The 24,777-nt window shown below is 37.4% G+C and overlaps 1 protein-coding gene across 2 annotated transcripts in view; it reads right to left on the bottom strand.

Moving 5' to 3' along the window:
• Positions 1–24,777, bottom strand: part of LOC129740682 (homeobox protein Nkx-2.1) — a 124,252-nt gene that overhangs the window by 70,673 nt on the left and 28,802 nt on the right. For both annotated transcript variants that reach the window (XM_055732443.1, XM_055732442.1), the window contains exon 3: positions 1,434–1,588. In XM_055732443.1, the coding sequence (XP_055588418.1) occupies positions 1,434–1,588 (155 nt within the window). The remainder of the gene's footprint in view (positions 1–1,433; positions 1,589–24,777) is intronic.

Here is a 24,777-nt window from a genome sequence, read left to right as displayed (position 1 = left end):
AGGAAAAGTAAGCTGCTGTAAGAATCGAAAAAAAAAATCCAAATATTTGCCCAAGAAGATTCGTTCTTCGAAATTGTTTATTTCGGTCATCTCATTGGGTAGCAGTTTTTCGAGTGGTTTACAGATATCGGAACGGATTCGTTGGAACAACGTTCAGTAATATTTTTGGGTATTTGAGTTCGAACCGAAGAAACCTTAAAATCCTTCCGATACGGAGAAGATGGGTCCAGCCCAGAGAGTATGAAACAAAAGCTACACGAAACCGAAATTTATAGCTTTAAGTTTGCTCACGCGCGCCGTCTGAGAAGAGTGACATCCACTTAAAATTAAAATGAAGCAAATATTTAGACAGAAGAGTATGACATCTTCCACGGCTCTCCGAGTTGACTTTTCATTTTCGGTTCATCGTAAATATGTACGTTCAGAAGCGTTCAGAAGCTTCGTCTCGATGTTGACTATTGTTAAAAGGTGGTTGATTAATCGGAGGCAGAAAAACCACAACAGTGGGGCATCGGAAGCTTGATCGGAGCGAGTTGACAATCCGTTCGTTCGCATTTGCCATGACGACCTTGGGGTGCCCAGATCTCAAAATAATAATAAAAAAAAAACTGAACGTACACTAAACCTGTCCGCCGCAATATGCCCGGTAGCTTCTGTTTACTCTTTCATTTATGCCGCTTATCCATCCTTCTGTCAATACTCTTGCCTACTCGTACATATAGACAGAGTGCGCCAGCTATTCGCCTAGGATATCGCTTAAAGCCATAGTATAACACAGTCACGAGTTTCCCCTTTTTGCTGAACCATCAACGAAAGCCGATCCATCAAAATTCAATTAATCCCAGCTTCACATAATTACTTGACATTTTAGATTGTTTCATTGTGGAATTAAATTTCATGGGTCTCCACCCTCCGAGAGCGGAACGAGAACGCTCAACCACTCAATCATATCGTCTCTCGGTGCTCGTCAAGTTTGGGTCATATATAATCCTCGTAAATCTGCTCTCATCTTCCCTGTCCATTACATAGTAGGTACCAAGGCCGGGTTGGATTTGAATATGCCGCAAATCGAGCTGCCGACGGGTAAACTCCGTCGGAAGGGAAATTTTGTGAGCCGGTACTTTAGACCGATTTATGAGCTCATGACAATTATCATGAGAAACGATGATGTATGGTTATTCGAGGGGCATTTCTCGGAAGACGATTCATGGAGTTAGGCAGGGTTCTGGTTGATAGAACTACATTGCAGTAGTTCATTTCCGTAACAAACTTATACTCTGGAGAAATAAGTTTTAAACTTAATTTTCAATTCAACGATTTAATCAATTAAGAAATTTAAAATCCAACGTCTTTATTCCGGTTTCCTTATTGGTACATCCGTTTTATTAGCTTCAAACGCTTCAAACTAAAAAAAAAATACCACCAATACTAACCTGAGCCTGTGTGAAGAGCACCCGCCGTTTCCGCCGCTGTGCCAAGGGAAATTGCATGGGTTTGGTGTCGGTTACGCTGCACGCCGCCAGGCTTCCCATGTTGGACATTGCATGGCCCATGGTGCCGCCCGCCGAACCGCCCATAAGCCGGGAAACTGTAACGAAACCGGGAAAAGAAAAAAAAATAACATTAGCACCTCAGACATGTTGTGAGTGACGAGTGGTTCCAAGATGGAAGCAACCAACAACCGGAAACAGATATTCAAAAGACGTGAAATCAATTCAAAAACTCAGAAAAATTACAAAATATTGTAGACCTGATTCATCCCAAGCAACAATTTCAACTCCAAAAGGTTCTGTTATAAGATATTTTCTTTCTCAAAGTACACAGAACCCTGTAAAATCTTCTTCAAAATACTATAACACCAATCTAATATTCTGCATAAAATTCGTTACCTATTCATCGTAGCTAGTAACTATTCCTATAAAAAAAATTAGAGTGTTAGTAGCAATATGGCGTTTTAATACTTCAAATACTACAGTAAAAACGAATCCCAGTAAACATTTTTGTAATTATATTCTTATGCTGTTTTGTTATACACTCCATATACATTACAGAATGATCGTATGGAAGTTTAAAAAACAGCATTTACCTACCAAAGTGGAGGTAATTAGCATACATAAATTTCATTTCTTTCTAAAGCGACGAAAACTACACCAATTGGACGATATCCGATACCTTATTCGTACCTATCGGAAAAATGCAAAAGTCTTCTAAATGTACTGCTGGTTGCAGAGAGAACATGACGATGATTATCTCACTTGAAGCCCGCGCGGAAGCCAAATCATTTCAAAACCTATCATCCTGGCGGACTTTCTATCATATCCGATTCAAACTGACTTCAGACGACATTTTATACGAAACTATACAGTTGGAATTGCGATTCGCAACACCATTGTCAACGACTTTAGTTATCAATTCTGTTACGATTTCATGTTTGCCGGGATTACTTCATGTTGAAACGGGCGCTGATGGCAATAGTTAATGGATGGTCGTATAATAATGCATAAAGATTATCTCTATTCCACAACACAAATCTCCCTTGATTATTACCAAAGTCTTCTGAGTAAGGTTACCTCACCTGTTAAATCGCCTGTTCAGCCATATTGGAAAAAGTTTTGACAGCTGGCTGAAGTGTTTACGAGAAAGGGGGTTCAGCGATGCCAAATGTTTGATATAAAACGACTCTGATACGTTTGAAAAAGTCTGTGTCTGTGCACAAGCGAAGACCACAAATTTGTTATCAAAAGAAGGTTTAGCCATGCAAGCAGCGAAAAGATTTTAACATTTCAAAGGAATGTGCCACAAAAACAAAGGAAAAGTTGTTTGATTCAAATGAATTTTCCCTTTTTTTGAAGATTTTTTTTTTATCTTAAATTCAAAACCTTAGAGCTTGTGTGCCAAACCAAATTAATTTGGTTCACTGTTTAGATTTTTAATTATATATAATTTATGATTCAGTTTGCCATCGAATATTTTGGTAGAATGTGTGATCATTTGAAGCACTTTGAAATAATTTCCTCTATTTGCAAAATCATGTTTACAGTTTTCTCATCGTTTGCTAACTTGCAGACACAGCACATCAATATTTGCAGTATTTTTTAAAACAACGCTTGTCGTGTTAGAAATGAAGTGAATTTTTATGCTTCAAATAAATATTTTATTCATATTATTCATACCATTTTACGGTAACATAGAACACACAATTCTACCATGTATCATGCCGATGTTACAAAAAAAAAAAAGTTTTAAAGAATAGTCGGTAAAACAAAAGTTCATATTTTACTGCTGTATATTCAGAAGCGAATCTATCCAGCAAGCCTCTATAATAAAACAAACAAATCTGTGTCTGAGAAATATCTAGAAGATTTGGCAAAAGTCCGTATTTTACAAACAAATCAGGGCACCTGGAATCTCAGCCATCCAACAACCAGCTGTCCTAATTTGAACTTTGTTTAGCCCCCTCCTTAGCATCCAACCCCCGTATACTTTTCGCCAAAGTGAGATCGCCTTGTATGGATTTATGAATATCGCAAGGCAACAAAAATCAACTTTTTAAGGTAATTTTTGTAGCGGCTCAGATAGAAGTAGGCGTATGCCTACCTGACATCACGCGTTTGTTTGAGCTCCGAACATTTAAAACTAATATAATGGCCAATAACGAATTTTTAGCAACCATATTCAACTTAAGTGAAAAACCGTTTGTGTGAAAGTTACGATTTGGAATTGCATAAGAAACTTTTGATCAAGTTCGTGGTACCGTGAAACTTCAGATTAAAAAATTAACCTGGAAAAGGAGTTTTGCTAGGGGAATTGTGAATGAATTGGATTCGCTAGACAAACTTGAATAATATCACCTTGGAGAAGCCATAGTCAAAAAAAATTGGAAGACAGCTGAAGTCAGCACGAAATGACATCTTAGCTGTAAAAGGATTCCAGATGTTATCAACCAATCAACATTTGAATCTGCGTCAAGCTTCGGTAGTTTTTGGTGAGATCAATCCATTATTTTGTTATTAAAAAATCCTATGAAGCGTTTGGCAGGGAGTCCCACGCTACATTCATCCCCTTGACGCTGTTGGATCTGCAATGCATTCAATATATAACAGATACAACGTTGGAAAAAAAAATGAAGGACGCAAGTTTTGAATTTTCCAGGATGCTCACAGTCACAAGTTTGCGCCATGATGATGTTAAAAGAAGAAGAAAGTAATTTTTGTAGCGGCTCGCCACATTCCTCCATAACAGAAGGCTCCATTGATGTACTGGACGCTATCAAGGTGTGTATATATAAGAAGTTTTACCATATATAAAATTCCCGATTCAACCATTTTGGCTATTTAGAGTTTGTTTACCAACAAACCACAAAAAAGCTGAGCAAATAATATTATGTTTGTAAACAAACTTATTGAGAGTCCCGCTCACTCCTCGCCTACTTACTGTCAAAGTCAGAGAACCTCGTGTTTCAGAAAACCTTGGACGCTACTACTTTCTGAGGTGCAAAGAATTTAAGACCTGATTTTGAAGGAAATTCAAGCAATTGTATGATAGTTTAAAAGGTTTTTCAAAACGGTTTGCTGTCTTCAGCGAAATTGCAAAACAAATAAAAATCTTTAATATCACAAACTCAAAAACGTTCTTCAAGTTCAAGAGCCTACTGATTACCTCTCCGACATCTAACCAATAGGCCAAATCGTCAATACAAGTTAGGCTGTAGCTCTATTACTCAGTTGACTTCATCGAGTCGAATTCGCTGCTAGATTCCCAGGCAGAAAACGCTTATTATGCCTTCATTAATGGTGCTCATACTGCCTCGATGGGTTTCTCATTATGCCTCTACAATGAGTGGTTTTCAGCTTTCGGCAAAAATTTTAAAAATGCATTTTTAAACGTCTTTTTCAAGTTTCATCCAATTAGGCAATAGACTATTTGAGTGTCTGAACACGAAACAATGATGTAATTCACATATTACAGCTGTTCTCTATGGTTAAATAAGCATTTTCCTTAAGGTGGCCATTATGCCCTCATCTCCCCCTGGGGGAGGAAGACTGAAATTTTCTGCATCGTTTTCTGCATCGTTTTTTTACTGTTCGGCAAAAAGCCAGCAATTGTTGAAAAGATTTGTAATCGTTCAAATTTTAACTTTAGATGATCAGTTTCATGTTGCGAGTCATGTAACTCAGTTGTTTGGGTGCTAAATTTAGATTTAGCTGAATTTTTAGAACAACAATTAATCAAATCATTTTTATTTATCAGCTTCAAAACTTTGACGAAATTTGAGCGATTTAATACGCCATATCATACCAGAATTTTCCAGAGCAAAACAATACCTAATTAAATCATTGTTTTATACAAAACAAGTGCTTTTCAGCATCAAACAAGTTCTTTTAAAAATCACTAAACAAGAAAGTAAAATTTTGAACCTCCGCACTGGTCGGTAGATTGATGAGAGAAATTTGACGTTTGAAAGATTTTTTTCTTTTTTTAATCAGTCTTCCTCCCCCAGATCTCCCCTACCTCTAATTTGAAGCAATTGTGTTTTTGTGGACTGAGAACTTTTATCACGAAAAACAAAGAAAACAGCACAGAAATAGCTAATACTGGGTGATTTGCGTCTTTGCATCCAGATCGGAAAAAAGGATAAACATCGGTTCGATTTTCATCCGTTCATCAGGAGAATCGGTCCGAAATCGGATACTGTTTTGATCCGAAATCGCGCGAAAATGAAACTCTTTTCGAATGACGCAAGCCTTGTCAAGAAAAATTGACCGATTTCGAATTAAAACCGAACCAAATCGTAATGACTACCTTTATTTTTGACAGTAATCGGTAATCTGTGGAACAAGCGCTACCGATGTGGGCAGCTGAAGGTTGCCCTTTTTAGACTTATTTGTAGAAGTTTAGAGCATTTTACCAATTTTTCATTGTTTTTTGAAGCGATCTTAAAGTTTTAAGGTTTTTAATAGGACCAAATATGTCATACGGAAATTGGCCCAACCATTTGGCAAAACCAACCCTCCTAGCTCCGATGCTGCCAAAAAGTTATGCTGGAACAAAAATTTACATTATTGTTTTTTCGAGTGTTTGGCAAACTCGGTGCTATTACAAGTCCCGTTGCATTTTCTCGTTTCGAAAAACTTCCGCCATCTTTGAAACAAACAACCAGGCTGTCGGCGGAACGCACAAACTGTCAGAAATTGTGGTAGAAAAACTTAGTGTGGAATTTATGCTTGTGCATATGACGTACAGGGGCCAACCAATCGAGAGGGCTAAAACCGCACACGCTTGCCATATGTGGTGATTTGTGGATATGGGCGCGCAAACTTTAGTTAAGGGTTTACTTTTCGTTTTTCTCCGTCCCATGGTGATGCGTGCAATTGCCGTTAATTTATGCGCCGCCGCCGTTTGAAACAGAAGTTGCGGCCGTTTGCTATAAGCATTGCTCAATTGTGGCGAACGTGGAACGCACGGCAATATCTACTTGAATACATATCGAATCTAATCGAAATGACGGCTGGCTGGCTGGCTGACTGACTGACAGGGCCGCGCGTTTTCGATGGGTCCGAATACTAGGTGAAAGGAAACGCTTTGTATACCCTTCAATAGCAATCGGCGATGATCGGTTCAGCAATCTTCGGAAATATGATTTATCACGATTCCGGCGAAGAATCTCGCCTTCTTTGCTTGCCCAAACCAACAACAAAGCGGGTACTTTGTGTTTACTCACAATGCTAAATGGGCTCTTTTGTTCGGTAGCTGTCGACAGGTTTTGTGGCAAGGAACAGATTGAAATCGATCGGAATACTCAATTCGGGTATTGTCCAATAGAAAAAAGGCTTTCCAAAACGGAACACGTGATGTGAGTTCCTTCCTTCGAGCTTCGAAGCTAGAAGCTGTTGCGAATCGTATCTCTCCTTACTGCAATGTGCAATAATTCAAACATGGCCTACTTGGCACAGACCGTTAAGTTTGCTCTGGAAAAACACCTTTCAGAATGAGCAAATTTAAAAATCGAAACCAGCGCTCAGTTTACCACCGGCTAAGTTACTTAGGGTCGGAAACAAACTTGAAGAGCGACGACATTGGCAGCCGATCGCGAGGACTCCGACGGCAGCAGCATGGCTAGGAAGTAAGGAAGGAGCGCGCAGCTCAAACAAAAACGTCGCATCGGCTAATGCAACAACAATGCAGAACTGCTGCAATGTTCAAGTTTGATGTGCTTGACCATACGGAACGCAATAGGTTTTTTTTACTCTGGGGGCTACTGTTGTTAGCTTGGGGTAACTGTTGACGTTCAGCAGAGCTTGACAAACAATTGCGTGTATGTTGAGCTCATGCAGGTAACCTTTGGCTTAAAGGAATGCAGATTAGGGTGGTCTTAAAATAGGGTTATGTTCTGGAATCAAAACCTTGGGGGCTTAAATCGTTCCTTGGCCTGCCAGAAGACTCCATACCATATTTCAGCTCATTTGGTTAACTCTAAGGTGTCGCTCAACGAACCTCAAGTTCGTATGGAAAATTGTCATAAATTTGGTATTCTTAATTTAGACGTAAAGTCTGTTTCACATAGAATCTGGTCGCATCTTTTCATTTACTGCAGCGCCCCTAGCTGTCACATCGCGAATCTATTGACAGTTTTTTGATCCGGATGGTTTGTTTACTTAGTGGTGAAAATTTCTTCAAGATTGAAGCAGTCAGTCAAAAGTTATCGACGATGGAACGCGAAAGGCGAGAGAAAATTCTGCACACTCCCGTAGAGAAACCGACGTGGTCAGGGGTAAAGATCGCGAAATTCCTGAAATATCCAAAATTGACTGTAAATTCGGTGCTGCAACGTTACCGGGAGACCCTTGCGGTGGATCGAGCAAAACAAACCAGGCGTAAAAGTGGAACATATGACCGGAAGCTGCGAGCAAAGGTAATTCGATCAGTTCACAATAACCCTGGAATCTCCTTGCGTGATTTGACGAAAAAGTTCAAGACGCACAACAGTACAGCTCGATGAATTTGTTTGCGAGAAGGCTTGCGGTCATATCATGCAAGCAAACACCCCAACAGGACGCTGCCAAACCAGGGCAAGGAAGTTGTACGAGAAAGTGTTGACCAAGTACAACGGATGCATTTTGATGGACGACGAAACTTACGTCAAAATGGATTTTGGACAAATACCCGGTAACAAATTTTACCTTGCGAAGCGTAAACGGAATGTTGCGGGTAGATTCAAGTTTGTTTTCGGAGATAAATTTTCTCGTAAGTTGATGATTTGGCAAGGGATCTGTAGTTGTGGGAAGAAGACTAAGATTTTCATCACTGAGGACACAATGAATGGAAATGTTTACAAAGAAGAATGTCTCCAGAAGAGGGTTTTGCCATTCATTCGGTCCCACGAAGGTCCGGTGAAGTTCCGGCTTGACCTGGCCAGCTGCCACTACAGCCGGGATGTCGTTAAGTGATATAAGGAGAACAAGATCGATTTTGTTGAAAAAAGTATCAATCCACCAAACTGTCCGGATTTTCGGCCCATCGATAAATATTGGGCAATACTTCAGGACAAACTGAAGAAATGTGGCAGAACCATGAAAAAAACCCGCTCAAATGGAAAAGTGGTGGTACAAGATGGCGAATGAGGTTACCAGCAGTACTGTGCAGAAAATGATGGGTGGTATCACAAAAAAAGTTCGAAAATTCATCCGGGAAGCTGACGAATGATTTTAATGTATTTTTTTCCTTAAAGTGCAATAAAAACCCTACAAAATGACATTTTTACTTTTGTTGTACGTTTTTTCTTTGCGGAGAAATGATCTATTTTATCCGACCAGATTCTATGTGAAACAGACTTTATGTCTATAGCACGATTTTGTTGCAATCGTCATTCTGGATGACGTTTAAACTGCTTTTTTATGCTGGATGTTTTTTTCTACAGTGTAACTTAAAATTTTGTGTATCGTGTACTTTCCCCAACATTTTTCTGAAACAGTTGGCGAAAATCTGAGAAATGCGATCCGGAAGTATGGAGAGGAAAGAAGTTTTGTATACAAAAAAAATCTGGTTGGAAACCGAGTCCAGTGGACAAAACTTTGGACCGGAATGTCATGCGTGCTTATGCCAGTGAGAAGACTGCCTCATTTCGGGATGTGGTAAAAAAGTGGGATCCTCTCTTTGCACCGTCCATCGTGTCAATTTTAGGTTGGGTCTATGACATATAATAAACAGAAGTCAAAAGCTAGCTGCTTTCGTCATACCGAGAGCTCGTAAATTATATGATCAACTGCTGTGTGGAAAATCGTTGTGCGATACCTTTTGCAAGTTTGATAACCAAACGCTTACGGGTGACCTGTTCAGGATGGCCAAAGTATTGACGAGATGGAGACATCAATTTTAACCGAAAAATTAAGTAAAAAGGCACAGATTTGGCAATCCAAATGTAAGTGTGGCATGTTTCCGAGCCATTCATGACCGTTGACACAATGAATACGACCTTGAAGTGCCTGAACCGTCGTCTGCTCTCTTTGATCCTCAAGCCCCAGCACTGTTTTTGCCGGAATTGGCATCAGATCACGACTCAACAGGCACGATAGCTTGGTACAAATCCAATAATGCCCAGATAGTACCGAAGGAGATGATTCCGCCAAATTGTCCTCCAGCAAGACCGATTGAAACTTTTTAGACCCTTATCAAATCTTATTTGAGAAAACATGTTAAGCCTATAGATTTTATCGAAAATTTTGTACAAGACTGGACTCAGTCTGTGCTGCAGCTAAAGAGCAGTCTTCGATCGAAAATTCGATCACGATCCAGCCTACGATTGACTGGAATTTTCTTTTTTATTGATTCACTGAAAAAAAACTATTGAGAAAATAAAAGTGAAAAAATGTTTCTAAATTGTGTTTATACTGTTCATTTTAAATCGTGCTTAGACATAATAACAGCACAACGGAAATGGACAAATCAAACAGCTGCAAATGTTGAAAATTTTGCTTTTTTGGAAACGGATATCCTCCAAGCATCCAGTGATCTTCAGTGTTATCAGAAATAATGAGTACTGTAGAATCGCAATAGATATAAAGATATTGGTGTGTGTTCACAGTATTTATGCAGATGGTCATTTTAGGTCTTCTTTTGTTCAAATATGATATTTTTTTGTTTAAATATGATAAATAAATATGTAGTGTTCTCGCACTACTATTACAACATTATTCGTAAACTTTTACTGCTATGTTCTACATTTTTTCAGCTACAACAATGCCAATCAATTATATTGATAGTCCCCTTTGTCTTTCCATCCTCACTGGAAGGAGGGTGGGTTCTTGAATAACAATAGAAACATATCTCGTAACCAGAAGCCCCATGCCAAACCTTCGAAACATTTCTCGTTTCCAAATACCCGCCTTGCCAAATTTGATTGCAATATCTTGATAAGCTCCCGGGTCTCAAGTTATGGCAAAAATATTATATAGAAGCCTCCCTCTTCCTTTCCATAGGGTTTCAAGTAACCTCAGACATATTTTATCCATTTTTTGATTACGCATTCTAAATTTGGTTTCTCTTGCTGCCTTCATTGTAAGGGTTACATATTTAGAATCATTTCTTGTACCCAAATACCTTACTATGCTAAATGTGGTTCCATTTGCCTGATGTTTAGTCTCGCATCAATTCGTAAAAAATTTTCCAAAACACAACATTTACGATTTCAGCTATCTAAAAGTGAACTGATTTACGATAAATGGGCGGTCCATCAATCGACACTTCATCCTATCTCTCCCTTTCTCCTTCGACCGGTTCGTAAAAAAGAAAATCTCATCTGTAGAGCTATAGCGTACTGGATCATTTCAACTGATGGGTGACATCGGGGTAAGATATCGGACAGCGATCTCGGAGAACTGGAGTTCAAATCTCGGTCAACGATTTTTTTTTGTTTTACTCAAATTACTTGATATCGTTTATTTTGCTTTTTGTGGGGAAATCAAATCATTGGAATCTTGTCATTCTATATATATCGTCTCCACTTTTGTAGCTATATGCTCTTTTGGTGAGTTTAATACGATCTTTTCATCTGGTATATTTGTTTGAATAATTCTGTTGTTTCTGCGATATACCTTCTTACTTGTTTGCTGGGCTCCCATACCCAAGTGAGTTACATTTGCATCATCATTTCACCATATTTTCCATCCTTAGGGAACCAGTTGCGGTGGTGGAGTTGAACTGCAAGAAAGTAGAAGATTGATTGATGCCTTCAAGAGTATTCAATCGTCTACAGTGGCAAAATTCTATTTTCAACAAAACCAACGATTTTATCCTGCGCCTTATCTATGGGATAACCTAATCAAGTCGAGCTAATCTGCTCAAACCAGCTACGAACCCGAATACAGAAGCTATTTTGCCAAAAACAAAAAATTGACAAGACCAGTAAGTACCATCTGCCTCCCTCCTACCAACCGAGGCATGTTGTGATTCGCCCGAGATCGGTTATCGTTGATAAGACACTTTAAGCTAAATCAGTCGGTCAAAAAACGTCTCCCGATGCAGCACTTCAGAAGAAGGACCGCCACGTCATCACATTATTTACATCGATCTGTAAGCTATCTCTGCGGCAGTGAAGCAACAAAAAACAACCCGAAGCGTCTAGCTAGGTCTATTATGGTTAAGCAGGGGTTGTTACGAACGGCGACTCAATCGAATTATCATTGTTTCACTTTGTCCTGACGCTCTCCCTGAGGAAAATCATGGAACCCCTTGGAACAATTTTCCATTTTTTTTCCCTTGCTCTTTCCTATTTCCGCTCTCGTTGTTGGTTCTCGTTCAATGTAGCATGGCGATAATGATGCGATGATCGTCGTCGTTCACACATAATTTAATCTGGGCAATGATATTACCATCAGCCAACAACAAAGGACCAGCAGCAGCGCCGCCGTGCCGTGGTTGTTCCGGCTTTTTTTCGCCGGGGAGGGGACGAAGTTTTGTTTTGGCATTTTATTTGGTTACATTACCCTGCTGGGCGTTCTTCTGTCTTGGTTTATCCCGGAGGAGGGTAATCGGAAACCGACCGGATCCGTTCTGGAAACGTTTTGTCGGCCGAAAGCCCTGGCTCTGAAAAGTTAAGCATGAGGGTTCCGGTCTGTTTTTACTCCGTCAAACACAGCCAAGTGATAAAAATAATATTGTTCCAATCTAGCCTGTCGATTTGGACTCATTTTTAGGCCTTTAGAACATCGGTGGGTATTTTCACGACCGACTGCGCGAAAGTTTGCCTCCGGGGGTAGTAGGCCACCCTCTTCCATAGTAAATAGCCTACCTCGATTGGTGTTGTTTATACAAAACAGCTTGTTGAGTGTGTTTCTGTTGGGAAGGCCTTCGGGCGATTCGTAACGCACCAATTTGTAGAGATAATAAACCGATTAATTGCGTATTTGATCAGAAAACCTCAAAATGCGTCCGTTCGAATCGAATACGTTCCTTCAAAGAAAATCCATTCCCAATTAGCCAAACGTCAGGTAAAATCTTTTTCTTAAGGTCATCGCCTCCAACTGTCAAAACATGTGTAACGAGGAATACGAAACGTACCACCAAAAAAATAAAATCGATGAGAAAGGATTCACAGAGATCTTTCTTGTTTTCTCTCTTCGAGGCAGTTCGTTTTTCTGTTTTGTTTTGAAAAGCTTCAAGAAAAAGCTGACTGAATGTTTGCTTGAAAAACATCGTGAGGATCTGCGTCCCAATGTGATGAACAAATGAACGGCGAAAAAATGCTGGTAATCAAAACAATACCTTGAAATATTTTATTCATAACCACACCACCGGTGTACAAATACACTTGCGATCGGTCCTCCTCACGTTTACCCATTTCAAAGGCAGCATCTCGGACACGACGCTTTCGACCCGGACGGAATGGATCAACCAGGGACGGACAGGTATGCACATACAAAAACCCCGAGATTCGTGTCTCGCTGTGGACGCTTGATGGACAATTGTTTATCTTACAAAATCGGAAAACAAAAATAACATCACATCATCGTCATCGCATCACACCGGGCGCACATCACCATCGTCGCCCGGTCGAACCTTTATCTTGCGCTAGGACCGATCCTCCAAACTTGGAAAAAATAATAAACGGACGGCAAATTATGCACTGCATCATGCAAAATATTTACCGGTTTCGGTGGCTTTAGATTCGGATAGCTTACTTCAGCGATCGAGAAAAAACCTCGATCTGTGTCGCGGAAGTCATGGCTATAACATTTGAAACCATTGAACTTTCCTGCTTTTTGCTGATAATAGATTATCCGAAATAATCTGTAAACGTAACAGTTTTAACCAACGATAAAAGTTTAAGAAGAATCTAAGGAGTTGGTACAAAGCCTTATTAAACTTAAACAGCGTTTGATTATCAATTCTTATTGGAGACAAAAGATTCTTGCAAGAAATCAACATCTCCGGAAAAAGGTTTTTAAATTGCATCTGATAAATTGAATCTGGCTAACTCAAATACAAAACAAAATTCCATGTATTGTTCCGAAAGTTATAAACCGTCATAACAATCATTTGAGAAATCGAGTAGCGTTCAACCAAATTTTGGCTGCGTACTGTTGTTTACATCCAAGTGAAGTAAGCGTTGTCATTTTTTTCTGTCGTTTTTACGAAGAAATCTGAAAATGCGTGTCTTTACTTCCAAGCAATGAAAACGGATTGTGCACAAATGGGGCAGTGTGAGTGATCTTTCGATCAGAAAACTAACTAAGTAAGAAGGTGTTTCAGAGTGTCAGAGCAGCTCAAACCGCATTTGGAAATTATGGAGAACAGTGTACTTTGACAGATTTCTGAGACGCGGTAGGAATCCTGGCCCTGCTAACACTACAATTGACTAGAAAATCAAGGATTACCACAACGGCATGTGGCTAAGAAACAAGGTATATCATTGACCTACGTTATGCGTGCCAAAGAGAGAATTGGATTTCAGACTCATCGGAAGCAGAAGTAGCCAAAAAAGAGTCCTACCAAAAAGGCTGAGTCCGTGAAACCGAGGGCACGGAAAATCTACGACAAGGATGGTGGATGGATGGTGAAACCTACATTTAACTCGACATAAAACTCTGCCTGGACCACAATTTTCTTCTCATCTTTTCTTCTCATCGAAGGAAAAGGATGTTCCAGCATCATTGAAAGCCTTTTACACTGTTAAATTTGAAAAGAAGGTTATGGTGTGGTAAGCCTTCATGTTTGGTGAAGATTTGGGGCGAAACTTCGAGCTAAGTCGTGCGTGCGACTTGCAAAAACTCCGAAAAGTGTTTACGGGCCATTTTCAAACACCAAGGAGAAGAATTTGAACTCAAATGTGTATTTTGACTATCTACATATACAGTACCGTTCATAATTGTATAGAAATTGGAAGCACGCGCACTGTCACTTCGACTTGAAACTTCCATAGCTTTTGACTCTGATGATATTTTTTGATCAAATTTTCTGCGTTAGATAGATCTACTATCACACTATTATATCACAAAATTTGAGTTTTCTGGAATTTGTGAGGCCTGAGATACAGTAATTCTACGAAAATCGGACTTTTTGGACTTTTCTCATTCAAACTGTAATATCTCAGACACGACGCTACATTTTTTGTTGAAATTTTGCAGAGAAATTTTTGAAATGTAAATAAAGCTATCATGTCTGAAATTTTTGAAAAGTTCTATCGATGAGATCAAAAGTTACGCGAGGTACAATTTTTCAGGCATGAACCTAAAAATGCGATTTCTATAAAATTTTGGACGATTGTTTTCATAGGAAACTCCTATTTTATGTTTAACAACCAGTAAATCTATTTCAACCAAAAAATCGAAACAATATTGCGAGATTCTGATTTTAAAACACAAATAGATCTTTAATTTTTTTTTTTTCATTTCATCATTGCGTTTGCCAGACATTTTTTTACTGTTTTGTGGATGGAAACGATTGTGTTTTCATGAATCGTCCAAAATTCTATAGAAATCGCATTTTTAGGTTCATGCCTGAAAAATTGTACCTCCCGTAACTTTTGATCCCATCGATAAAACTTTCCAAATACTTCAGACATGCATACTTTTTATTTCAACAATCACTCTGCAAAATTTCAACAAAAAATGTAGTGTAGTTCCTGAGATATTGCAGTATGAATGAGAAAAGTCCAAAAAGTCCGATTTTCGTAAAATTACTGTATCTCAGGCCACAAAAATTCCAGAAAGCTCAAATATGATGATATAATAGTGTAATAGTTGATCTATCGAACGCAGAAAATTTTATCAAAAAATATCATCAGAGTCAAAAGTTATAGAAGTTCAAAGTCGAAGTGATAGTGCGCGTGCTTCCAATTTCTATACAATTATGAACGGTACTGTAGATGAAAATCAAATTGATTTCGAATAGAAATAACAAATGATTTGAGATTGATGCAGTAAACAATGTGTATCACTTTCACCTTGGCACCCAGCAAAGGTGAAAAGTGAAGGTGGAGGTGGAAAGGTGGAGGCGTGCAAAAAATTTTAAAATATGTACATATATTGCTAAGGGCATCTGTATTCGTGGTCTATTCTTGGGTCTAATTTATACAAGAATTGAACCAATGAAATTAGATCCGATCCAATGAAAAAACTGGCAACTGCACTCGTGTTCCATTAACTGTCAAACGGTTTAGAACTGCGTCAAATTGGATCCAAATCTCATCAGTTTTTGATCAATCCTTATACCAGCTCTAAAAAAAAGTTGAGTTGAAACTGGTATAATGGATCACCAATGCGGTTGCTCGGGTCGGAATATGGGTCTAAACCGGCTGTTTGGACCACGGATGCAGGTGCTCTAACCTTGTGTAAGTATAATCGTCACGTAGTAAAGGCACTTGGCATATTTAGTTTTTCCAAAAAAGATCTAGACTAAAACTTGAAAAGGGCTAAACATTTCAGGCCATTTTTTATGAAAATTTTAAACTGAATGATGATTAAATAAAAGAAAATTGACAAAACATATTCTAAAATACAACACGGAGAAAAATGCTTTTTGAAAACTGAAACTCAGTTTCCCTTAAAAAAAACTCAGAATTTGATGAAATTTTGTTCCAAGGCGGATAGTAATAATGCCTACAAGTTGTCCATACATTGCAACTTGTTCATATTTAATGGAAAAAGCTTTCCTGACAAAAACTTTTCATGGTTATTTTTGAAAATCATGTAATTTATTTTTTCAGTGTAGATTTCCAACTTTTTATCAAAAAACTTCTTCGTTGGATTGATTGTACCTATTGATTACGAAGAAATAAGGGCTTCGATTGTAATGATTGCAAATGTGCATATTTAAGGGAAAAAAGTTTTTCTAACAAAACCTGCTTACTTTACGATACGGAAAATAATAAAAAGATAAAATTTACCGAGATAGCAAGGTGAACGCTCATGAAAGCCAAAAAGGTAACTTCTTCCTCTTCGAGGTGAAACTCACCTCACAGCAAGGTAAAATTTACCTGAATCGAGGTTGGAAAAATGGTACAATTCACCGAGAAAAAAAGGTGAATCCAAAAAAATAAATATTACCTCGTAGCGTGAAGTTCACCTGAATCGAGTTGGATAAAAAAGTATAATTGACTTAGAAAAAAGGTAAATCCAAATAAGGTGAAACTTACCTCGTAGCGAGGTGAAGTTGACCTTCACTCACACAGTGTTTATGATTAAATTGTTTACACCAATGTAATTTGCACTGGTGCGTGTGTGTGCGTGAAAAAAGTTCAAACTCGAGCTTGGATCTCAACCCGTCAACCCTCATTTAGCGCTAGTGTTTTGTCGCCAGAATTCCGTGGAAGCCGATAGCGCCTGAAAACACTCATTGTAAGTTAAAATCATAAGCAAAATTAGGCAGGCCAGATTACCGGGTTTTACCCAGATTTTTTAATTTTAATTTTTTTCGCAAAAAAGTGAAATTCTTCATGCTAGATTTATTAAAATAAACACAAATGATTTTTTGGGAGATGATTTAAAATTTTGTTATGATTTCTCGATGAAAAAGTAATGTTTCTTTTTGATTTTTGTGGAATAGTTCCTGGACGTTTGTCAACTTTTTTCTTATATTGCCCTGATTTTTAAACCAAAAATTTGGAAAAAGATTGCCTGAACTTTGTCAAGTTTTAAATAAAATAGCCCGGATTTGCCCGCTAACCTAAAGCGAAGTTCACCAGATTTTGATGAAAATTTTAAAATTTCACCCATCGATTAAAGTAAGTTTCCTGTTTCGTTACTCTCTAAAGGATTCTTTATACAAATCCTAATCATCGTTTAAACTTCCAACACTTGGAAGATGTTTAATAAATGTCTAGTCCGCCGGCGCTGATAAATATTGGCGGAAACTTCGGTTCGGGGATTTTTAATTCTCAGATTCTCGTTATAAACAACATCGTCGGAACAAAAAAAAACTTCCATCAGCACCAAATTTGAATGAACAGTGCGCGCTGCTTGTCGAAATATTTTCTCAGATCACAAGCCGTGATTGCATTCATCGATTGATCCAAATTGCTTCGATTTGTTTACCTAGCGATGGAAATCCATTCTCGTGCATAACAGGATTTAAGGATGTTGGGTATCGAAACCCCCCGCGTTGAAAGCTATAGCAAAAAACGAAAAATAATATTTGTATGTACACAGGAATGAAAAATCCGTCGTTTCCTGCCGCATTTTCCGAGCAGCCTGGAAGAAGATAACGTTTAACGGTTTTACCTTTGACTCACAAAATTTCCGATGGCGCCAGAAGTTCTAGCTTTTGTATCATGGTTTTGAAAGCGGATTTTCGATGAATCTATCGGCGAGAATGTTGTCTATCAATGGTGGAAAAAAATTACCCTCGACCATATGACGCCTCTACTATTGACGCTAAGTTCGACCGAATCGGAATATCCAGGAAGACTCTTGAAAGGTGAACTTTCAATTGGTTTTAGTTTTTTTCCTCTACTCAGACGAATGTAAGGTAGCTCTTTCACTAATTCACAGATGGTTGCATAACAACATGAAAAATTGAGGGAAAAATAAACCAAATATTCCAGGAGCTGTTGTGTTATGTGATGGACAGCTCCAGCATGTGAATGATTCGATCCCGAGAGGATCCATTCATGGTGCCGGAACAAAAAAAATAATAGGCAAACTTGCTGACCGGCAGCCGCGTTCCGGATTCCCGATCGCCATTGATTCAAGCTTGTGTGCCACTCCACGAGTGCGGATTCAAAAGGGCTTTTATTGCTGCGTAACAAGCGTTCGGTTGTTTTTTTCTTGTATCCCCGTCCAATTTAATTGAGCACTCTCACAAAAAAATTCAGGTCTAGGACTTTGGACCAGGATTCCATTCGCGCTTTTTGGCAAAATGGAAATCCTGCCTTCCGGTCCGGATCGTTGAAAGTGCGTGCGTATTTCGGAAGTTTGTGGCAATTCGGAAGGCTTAGTGTAATGTGAGATTTTTATTGGCCCACTGGACGTAAGAAAATCACTGTAACGCACATCTCGGCTAACCGAAGAACCAGACCTATTTTGGAATCGGAACCGAGAATTAACAAAGCAAAATAAAAGAGGAGCTATGGATGTTTTATCCTTAATGCGTACAAAGGAGAAAAATCAAACCGAAAGATAAAGGAATGGATCCCGAATCCGAAAAAAATATCATATTTCCAAAGAGAAAACCATACCAGGAAGAATTCCATTAAGAAGTCAAATTTAAGTTAATTTCCCTGCAAACATTTGGAGTATTGCTCCGGAGAAAATGAAATCTGACACTCGACTTTCGTTGGAACGAGCGTTGGAAAAGAAAGGAGTGAAAGTGCCCGGATTCGGTTCTAATGTGGAGGAATCCTTCGGGTGTTTTTGGCTCTGACCGCACTCCTGATGAATGTGTTGAAGTGATTTGAATTGGCCACATATCATTTGTTGGGCCAAAGATGCGGTGAAATCAAGAAGCCACCATGAAACGGGAGAAGGTGTGAATAGTTGTGTAAACATACAATCACTCCGGATGACGTTGACGGGCTGAGAGAATCTAGGACGGAACCAATTTGACGGGGTTGATCTCCTAGGGAAAAAAGGAAGTAGCGTTTTATTTCGATTTTGTTTGGGAAAATCCTGGTAATAAGAAGTCTATCACGCACAAGTAATTGTTGCAATTGAAATTTAATATTTTTTTGGGGAAATATTTACTCAAAAGACACTTCATATCAAATGGAGACTTGACTTTCATTGCATTCGATTTATTCTTCCCTTTGGTCAAGATACCAAAATAAAAAAAAATGGAAAAATTATTTCACTGAGTTGATTTTTTTAAAACTAATCTTAGCATTTGCGCTTAAGTCTAATGGCATTTTATTGTCAATGGCATTGTTGTCTGTGAGGGTGCTATCGAAATTTATTACAACAAAAAAACCTTGTACTAATATCTCCTCCAAAACATCTATAAAACATTTGGATAAGGGCAAAAGGTTTTACCACAGAGAACAGACATACAAGCTCGAACAAAAAATCCTCAAAAAAGTGTGTAAAATTTCAAATGCTATCACCAAAAAAATACGTTAGAAATTGACTACAAACAGTGCCATCAATTGCGCCGTTCAAAAGTTACAAATCAAATTTTCGTGTACTCAGTTTTCGAAAAGACGTAATCGTATTCAAACTCACAAAAAATGAGTCCAATGTCTCAGTTAAATGGACGGCTTTAATTTATTGCTAAATAAATGAAATCAGAGTTACTTTTAACTGGGAGGAATTTCACTTTCTTTATTTTGCACTACTATGACAGTTATGATAACTAACAGCTTTGGTATAAGATTTCTCACTTCTTGAACAGTAATTTATGTTAGAAAATGCATCTCCTATGTCCAGTCAAATACAAGAACATTCTTGACGATCAGTCTCACCCAGCAGTACTGATTCTAGGCATCTCAAAGCGGGTTACTTTCACATATAACTTTAGCATCCAGCTGTTTTAAACTTTGTATTTCTAACAAATTTGATGGAAAAAGATAATAACTTTTATGATTATTTTTTTTTTATGCACCATGATGAACGTATTACGAAACCTCAATAGACACATTCCACCGTGACGTGAAATCGCTTTTCCGGACTTTTCTGCACTGTTATCGTTCTAGAAGTCAACCAATTTACTTGAAAATGAAAAAAATTGTAGCAAACGGTCGCAAATTGAATTTCCATCAAAATGAATACAATTTGGTCATTTTAAAATTTAAGTTGTTTTTGTTGTGACTAATTACTTTTGTGACGTGAATTCACGCTAGAATTAACCATTTCGGACTTTAGTACATTCATCCTTGAATTCCTGTTCTCTCTGTGGAAATAGAATATCGGTGTCTTCGAATGAGTTGTAAAAAAAATAATTACCCACAATTTGATGTACAAAGCTTCTCGATTGAACAACAACGAACGAAGTTATGCTGATTTGAAGTTGTGATGTGAATTCACTCAGTTAAAACAGAACAGGGTAGTTGACTGAATTCACGTCACGAAATATAAAGTTATACTGTGGCTATACTGAACCATTCTTTGGAGTCTTCAAATTTTATGTAGACTTTCAAAAAAGATATTTTGTTGTTCCGATTTTTACAATCATAATTTTTTAGTATCTGCACCTAACTTTTTCCTTATTTTTATTGGCACTTGAATAGCAACATATTGAGGGATCATATGTTAAAATACCCGCATAATCAATTACAATATATAGAGAATATTCTATATTGTCTCTAAACGTTATCGTTTATTGTAAAGTGAACAGTATATGTACAATAACACAGACCATATTAACAATCTGTATTATGATTATCTGTTAAAGTACCATATGGGGAAAGGGCTGTTAAGCATGTTTACCATTCAAAAAGAGCGATTTTTTCGAACAAATATTTCATGCTACATTATTGGATACGGTTAAAATATCATCCACTTTTGGCGAGCAAAACAATCTACCTGAATGTTCTAGCTACGTTGGAATACAAAATCATAGATTTCATCAACTTCAATGGATATAGTTTGCTTATAGTAGTTTGTAGTAAAAATAACGCTCAATCATACGTTCCGCATATTGTAAAATATTTTTAAAAAGAGCTTCCCTGTACCATAACCAATATAGTTCCAATTCTTTCCCACAAAAAATAAAATAAAATTAAAAAATTTAAATGTTGAGATTTTTATTTTTTATTTCTGATATTATACATGGATTATACAATCTTACCTATTTGTGCAGATCTGCATTGTTCAGCCTTTCAGTAGATTTTTTTTCCGCTCTCCGCTCAGCAGAGATCTTTGTTTCTGTAATTTCATTAGTTTTATTTAATCTCACTAGTTTTTATCGATAATATAATATAGTTTTACTTACTTTTCGCGTTCTGTGTGTTTTTCTCAGCGTGATTCTTTTTTTTCGGAGCCATTTTGAACACAGTTTTCAGTTCCGAACCTGGCGTGGGGTTGCCGACACAAATTTTAACGAAGTGAAGTGAAAATTAGCAGATGCTGAACCCAAGAGCGAAAAAATGCATAAGCTCACAACTACATCTTAAAATAACAATATTAGTTATTATCCGCAAGAGGTGAAATGATAACGACTTGTCTAACTCATACAATGTTGTCAATGTTGTTTTTTTTTTAATTTAATGTCTAATGCTAAGAAAATATAAGGAAACTTTGTCGTACACTGTTAGAGTCCTGGATAAGGTCCAGAGACAATATTCAAAGGTTGCAAATTTTTATTCTCTTATTATACTATACTTACTAAATCATATATCATATTGTCACTGTCACTGATACGATCCTGTCATAATTTATTGAGGTAATAAAATTTTGAACATGTATAATGAAATGATACTTGGAAGATATTTCATACTGGTACTGCTACCAATATATTAAGTTAATAGTTAGTACTATATCCCCAACTGTTTTTAATTATGCGGGTAACTACTGTCTTTATTTAAAGATTCACCAAAAAATTTTTTTTTATTTTTTTTTTCAATCTTTTTGCATTTTTATTTGAAAATAATGAACTTATTAAAAAATCAACTAAATTATGCTCGATTTGTCAAAATCCGACCATCTGGAGGGTCAAAACAGCTTTCAGAGCACATTTTCATATACAATTTAACGAAAAATCAAATTATGTGACGTGAATTCACTCATTCGCGCTGTTGTAACTCAGCTAGATTCCGACCGATTTCTATAAATTTTAGTGTTTCAGAATCGTCTTATCTTTTTTGAAGAAATTCTCATTTTTTTATTTAAAAAAAAGTCAGAGTTTCCTCGTAAAATTCAAAACTTCCCTTTTTTTGTGACGTGAATTCACTCATTTGCGACTGTTTTTGTTCGCTTTTCAAACCAACTATATTAGATATAAAAAAAATCTTTTTTCTACAAAATGAAGCCGTGTTTTTTGACTTCTGAACATACTAAAAATATTTCCGAAAAAAAATCATCCATATATTAAAATTAATGATTTTGTAAAAGTTGTCAAAAACACCACTTTTTTCAACAAAAAAACTGATTTTCAAAATCATCTAACACATGTGTGAAAAAACTTTCTTCTCTTTTTTCGTTGGTTTCGTGTGATTTGAATTATCAAAATTATAGACAATTTTGAGATTTTTTGATACGCGAACGGATAAAAATCACTGTTGAGCGGTACAAGCGCGTGGAATGTGTCAATAGCGATTTTCTTGGAGTATGCTAAGCAGCTCATACGACCTATAGAAAACTGACTGAAACTTAGTCAGCTTTGTTTTGACAGTTCTCTTTGGTGTGTTTGGAGACATCTGGTGGTGTAACAGTTGTATTTATTAGTCATGTATTCAGAAACGTATTTTGCGCACACAAGTAGCACATAATTAGAAAAAACATATGCTGAAGTTCTCTCAGTGTGGAACTTTTCACATCACTCTGGAACACCCCTCGTACGGTGTTAATAAAAAAAAAATACGGAAAATTACTGACGTGGTGTTTGAAGAAAAAAGCGCGCGGACACTTTTCTTATTGAGCGCGTTGGTGAAAAGCGTCGGTTCGACCGTAACCGGAAGGCGGAGAACGATCAGCAGGATCCGGACATCACCACGATAGTCGACATTCTCCGGTGCCGATTCCGGATTGCATCGAGCAAGAATTCAACGGTTCTGGCGGCTGCTGGTTGTCCCGCCCATCAAAAACGGTTCGGAAAACGCTGCGGGGAAGGCCTTGGACGCTCAGACACAGCGCTCCTTTCAAAGCTGCAAAAAACTTTGAGCGGGCTGATTGCCGAAGACCAACGGGTGAGTTAACCTCAATTGGCAAAATGTGCCTCCACTAAAGTTATTGCGTGTTCCAGGCAGAGCCAGTCAGTCGGAGCGCACTACATCGCATTGGCATAAGGGAAGACCCATAGCACAACAGCCCCAATATCGGGTAAGACCGCAAAGCAAAACGGGAATGAAAGTCCAAAATTAATGGTGCCATTCCCACCAAGGCTTTTTTGTTTTTTTGTTTCCCCTCTTTAGTCCCCAGCAGCAGGGCCGGATTAAGCCATCGGGGGGCCCGGGGCAATTTTTCTCGGGGGGCCCCTATGATTCGATTTTTTTTTCAAATGCTATCCCAGAAAATACAAAACGTTTAAAATGTGTAAAAGAACTGGAGGTGAGTTCAGTATACTGTCTACAAATAGCCATGTTGTCTGCCTAGAAGATAGTTTTTGGTACCTTCAAATAAAAATTGTTAATTAATCACGTGTAAACATCGTGGACGAGTTTGGAAATTAAAAAAAAAATGAATGCGCTGACATTAGCTGAAAAATGCTAAATTTATTTCTCATTTTTCGCAGAGATACCAATAAAAGAGTTTAAGAATTCAAGAATAAAAATCTAGTTACATTACGAACCACAATTCAGTGTCTCAAATCTAAATCATAATTTCTAATCAAGTTTTGAGAAAAAAGTATGAATTAAGTGATGAAAAAAGATTCAAAGTTACAATCAGAGCCAAAGCAGAAATTTCACCACATGTGAACTTCAATTTTATATCTTTGAAACCCAAAAAAAAAAGTTTATGATTCTCATCAGATAAAAAAATGGTTATCAAATTTTTATTCTTAACGTGACAAAAATTTAATTGGATGCCCTCAAAGCTCAAGGGGTAGAAGTGCAAAAATGATCGATTGAAAATAAAATCGGAATAGAGATTTAATGTTTAAAGCACAGAATCAGTTATCATTGAAAAAAAAGAGGAAAAAACAAAGATCTTGAGTTCTCAAAATTCAGAAAAATCATAAAACTGAACTTCAGTAACTGAAAAACAATACAAGACTTGAAAATCTCAATGAATTGAATCTGGATAAAGATATGATTAAAAACATAGAAACATTCATATTAAGAAAGCAGTCAATGATATTGGCAACTCAACTATTAGATCGTTTTTTATGATAATTTGAGAATGATCATTTGGAAAATGATATACTGAATTCAGGATGTTTACTTCAATAGCTGATAAAATTTTGGGTTAAATCAGTTTAAAATGTTCCAATACGAATTTTAAGTCTTACGCAAAATTTGGGATGGAAATTAAATAAAAAAAAACTCTGTACTGTCGATCGGTCCAATTAAAGCAACAACAATTTTTTAAGCATTTATTTTCAAAAATAGGAAACGGTTTAGAATTTATAAACCAACGGAAAGTTCAATAATAATGATTTAAAAGTGAAAATTTATAATAATACCCGGTATTAACCCGGATACTGCCCGGGTAAAATTCTGAACTGTTAATCATAAAGCTTCTCTTTTCTCTCATA

This window comes from Uranotaenia lowii, chromosome 1 (assembly GCF_029784155.1).
Source record: "Uranotaenia lowii strain MFRU-FL chromosome 1, ASM2978415v1, whole genome shotgun sequence".
Taxonomy (NCBI): Eukaryota; Metazoa; Arthropoda; class Insecta; order Diptera; family Culicidae; genus Uranotaenia; species Uranotaenia lowii.
The sequence above is the reverse complement of the archived record's forward strand: the minus strand, read 5'-3'. Positions and strand labels throughout refer to the sequence as shown.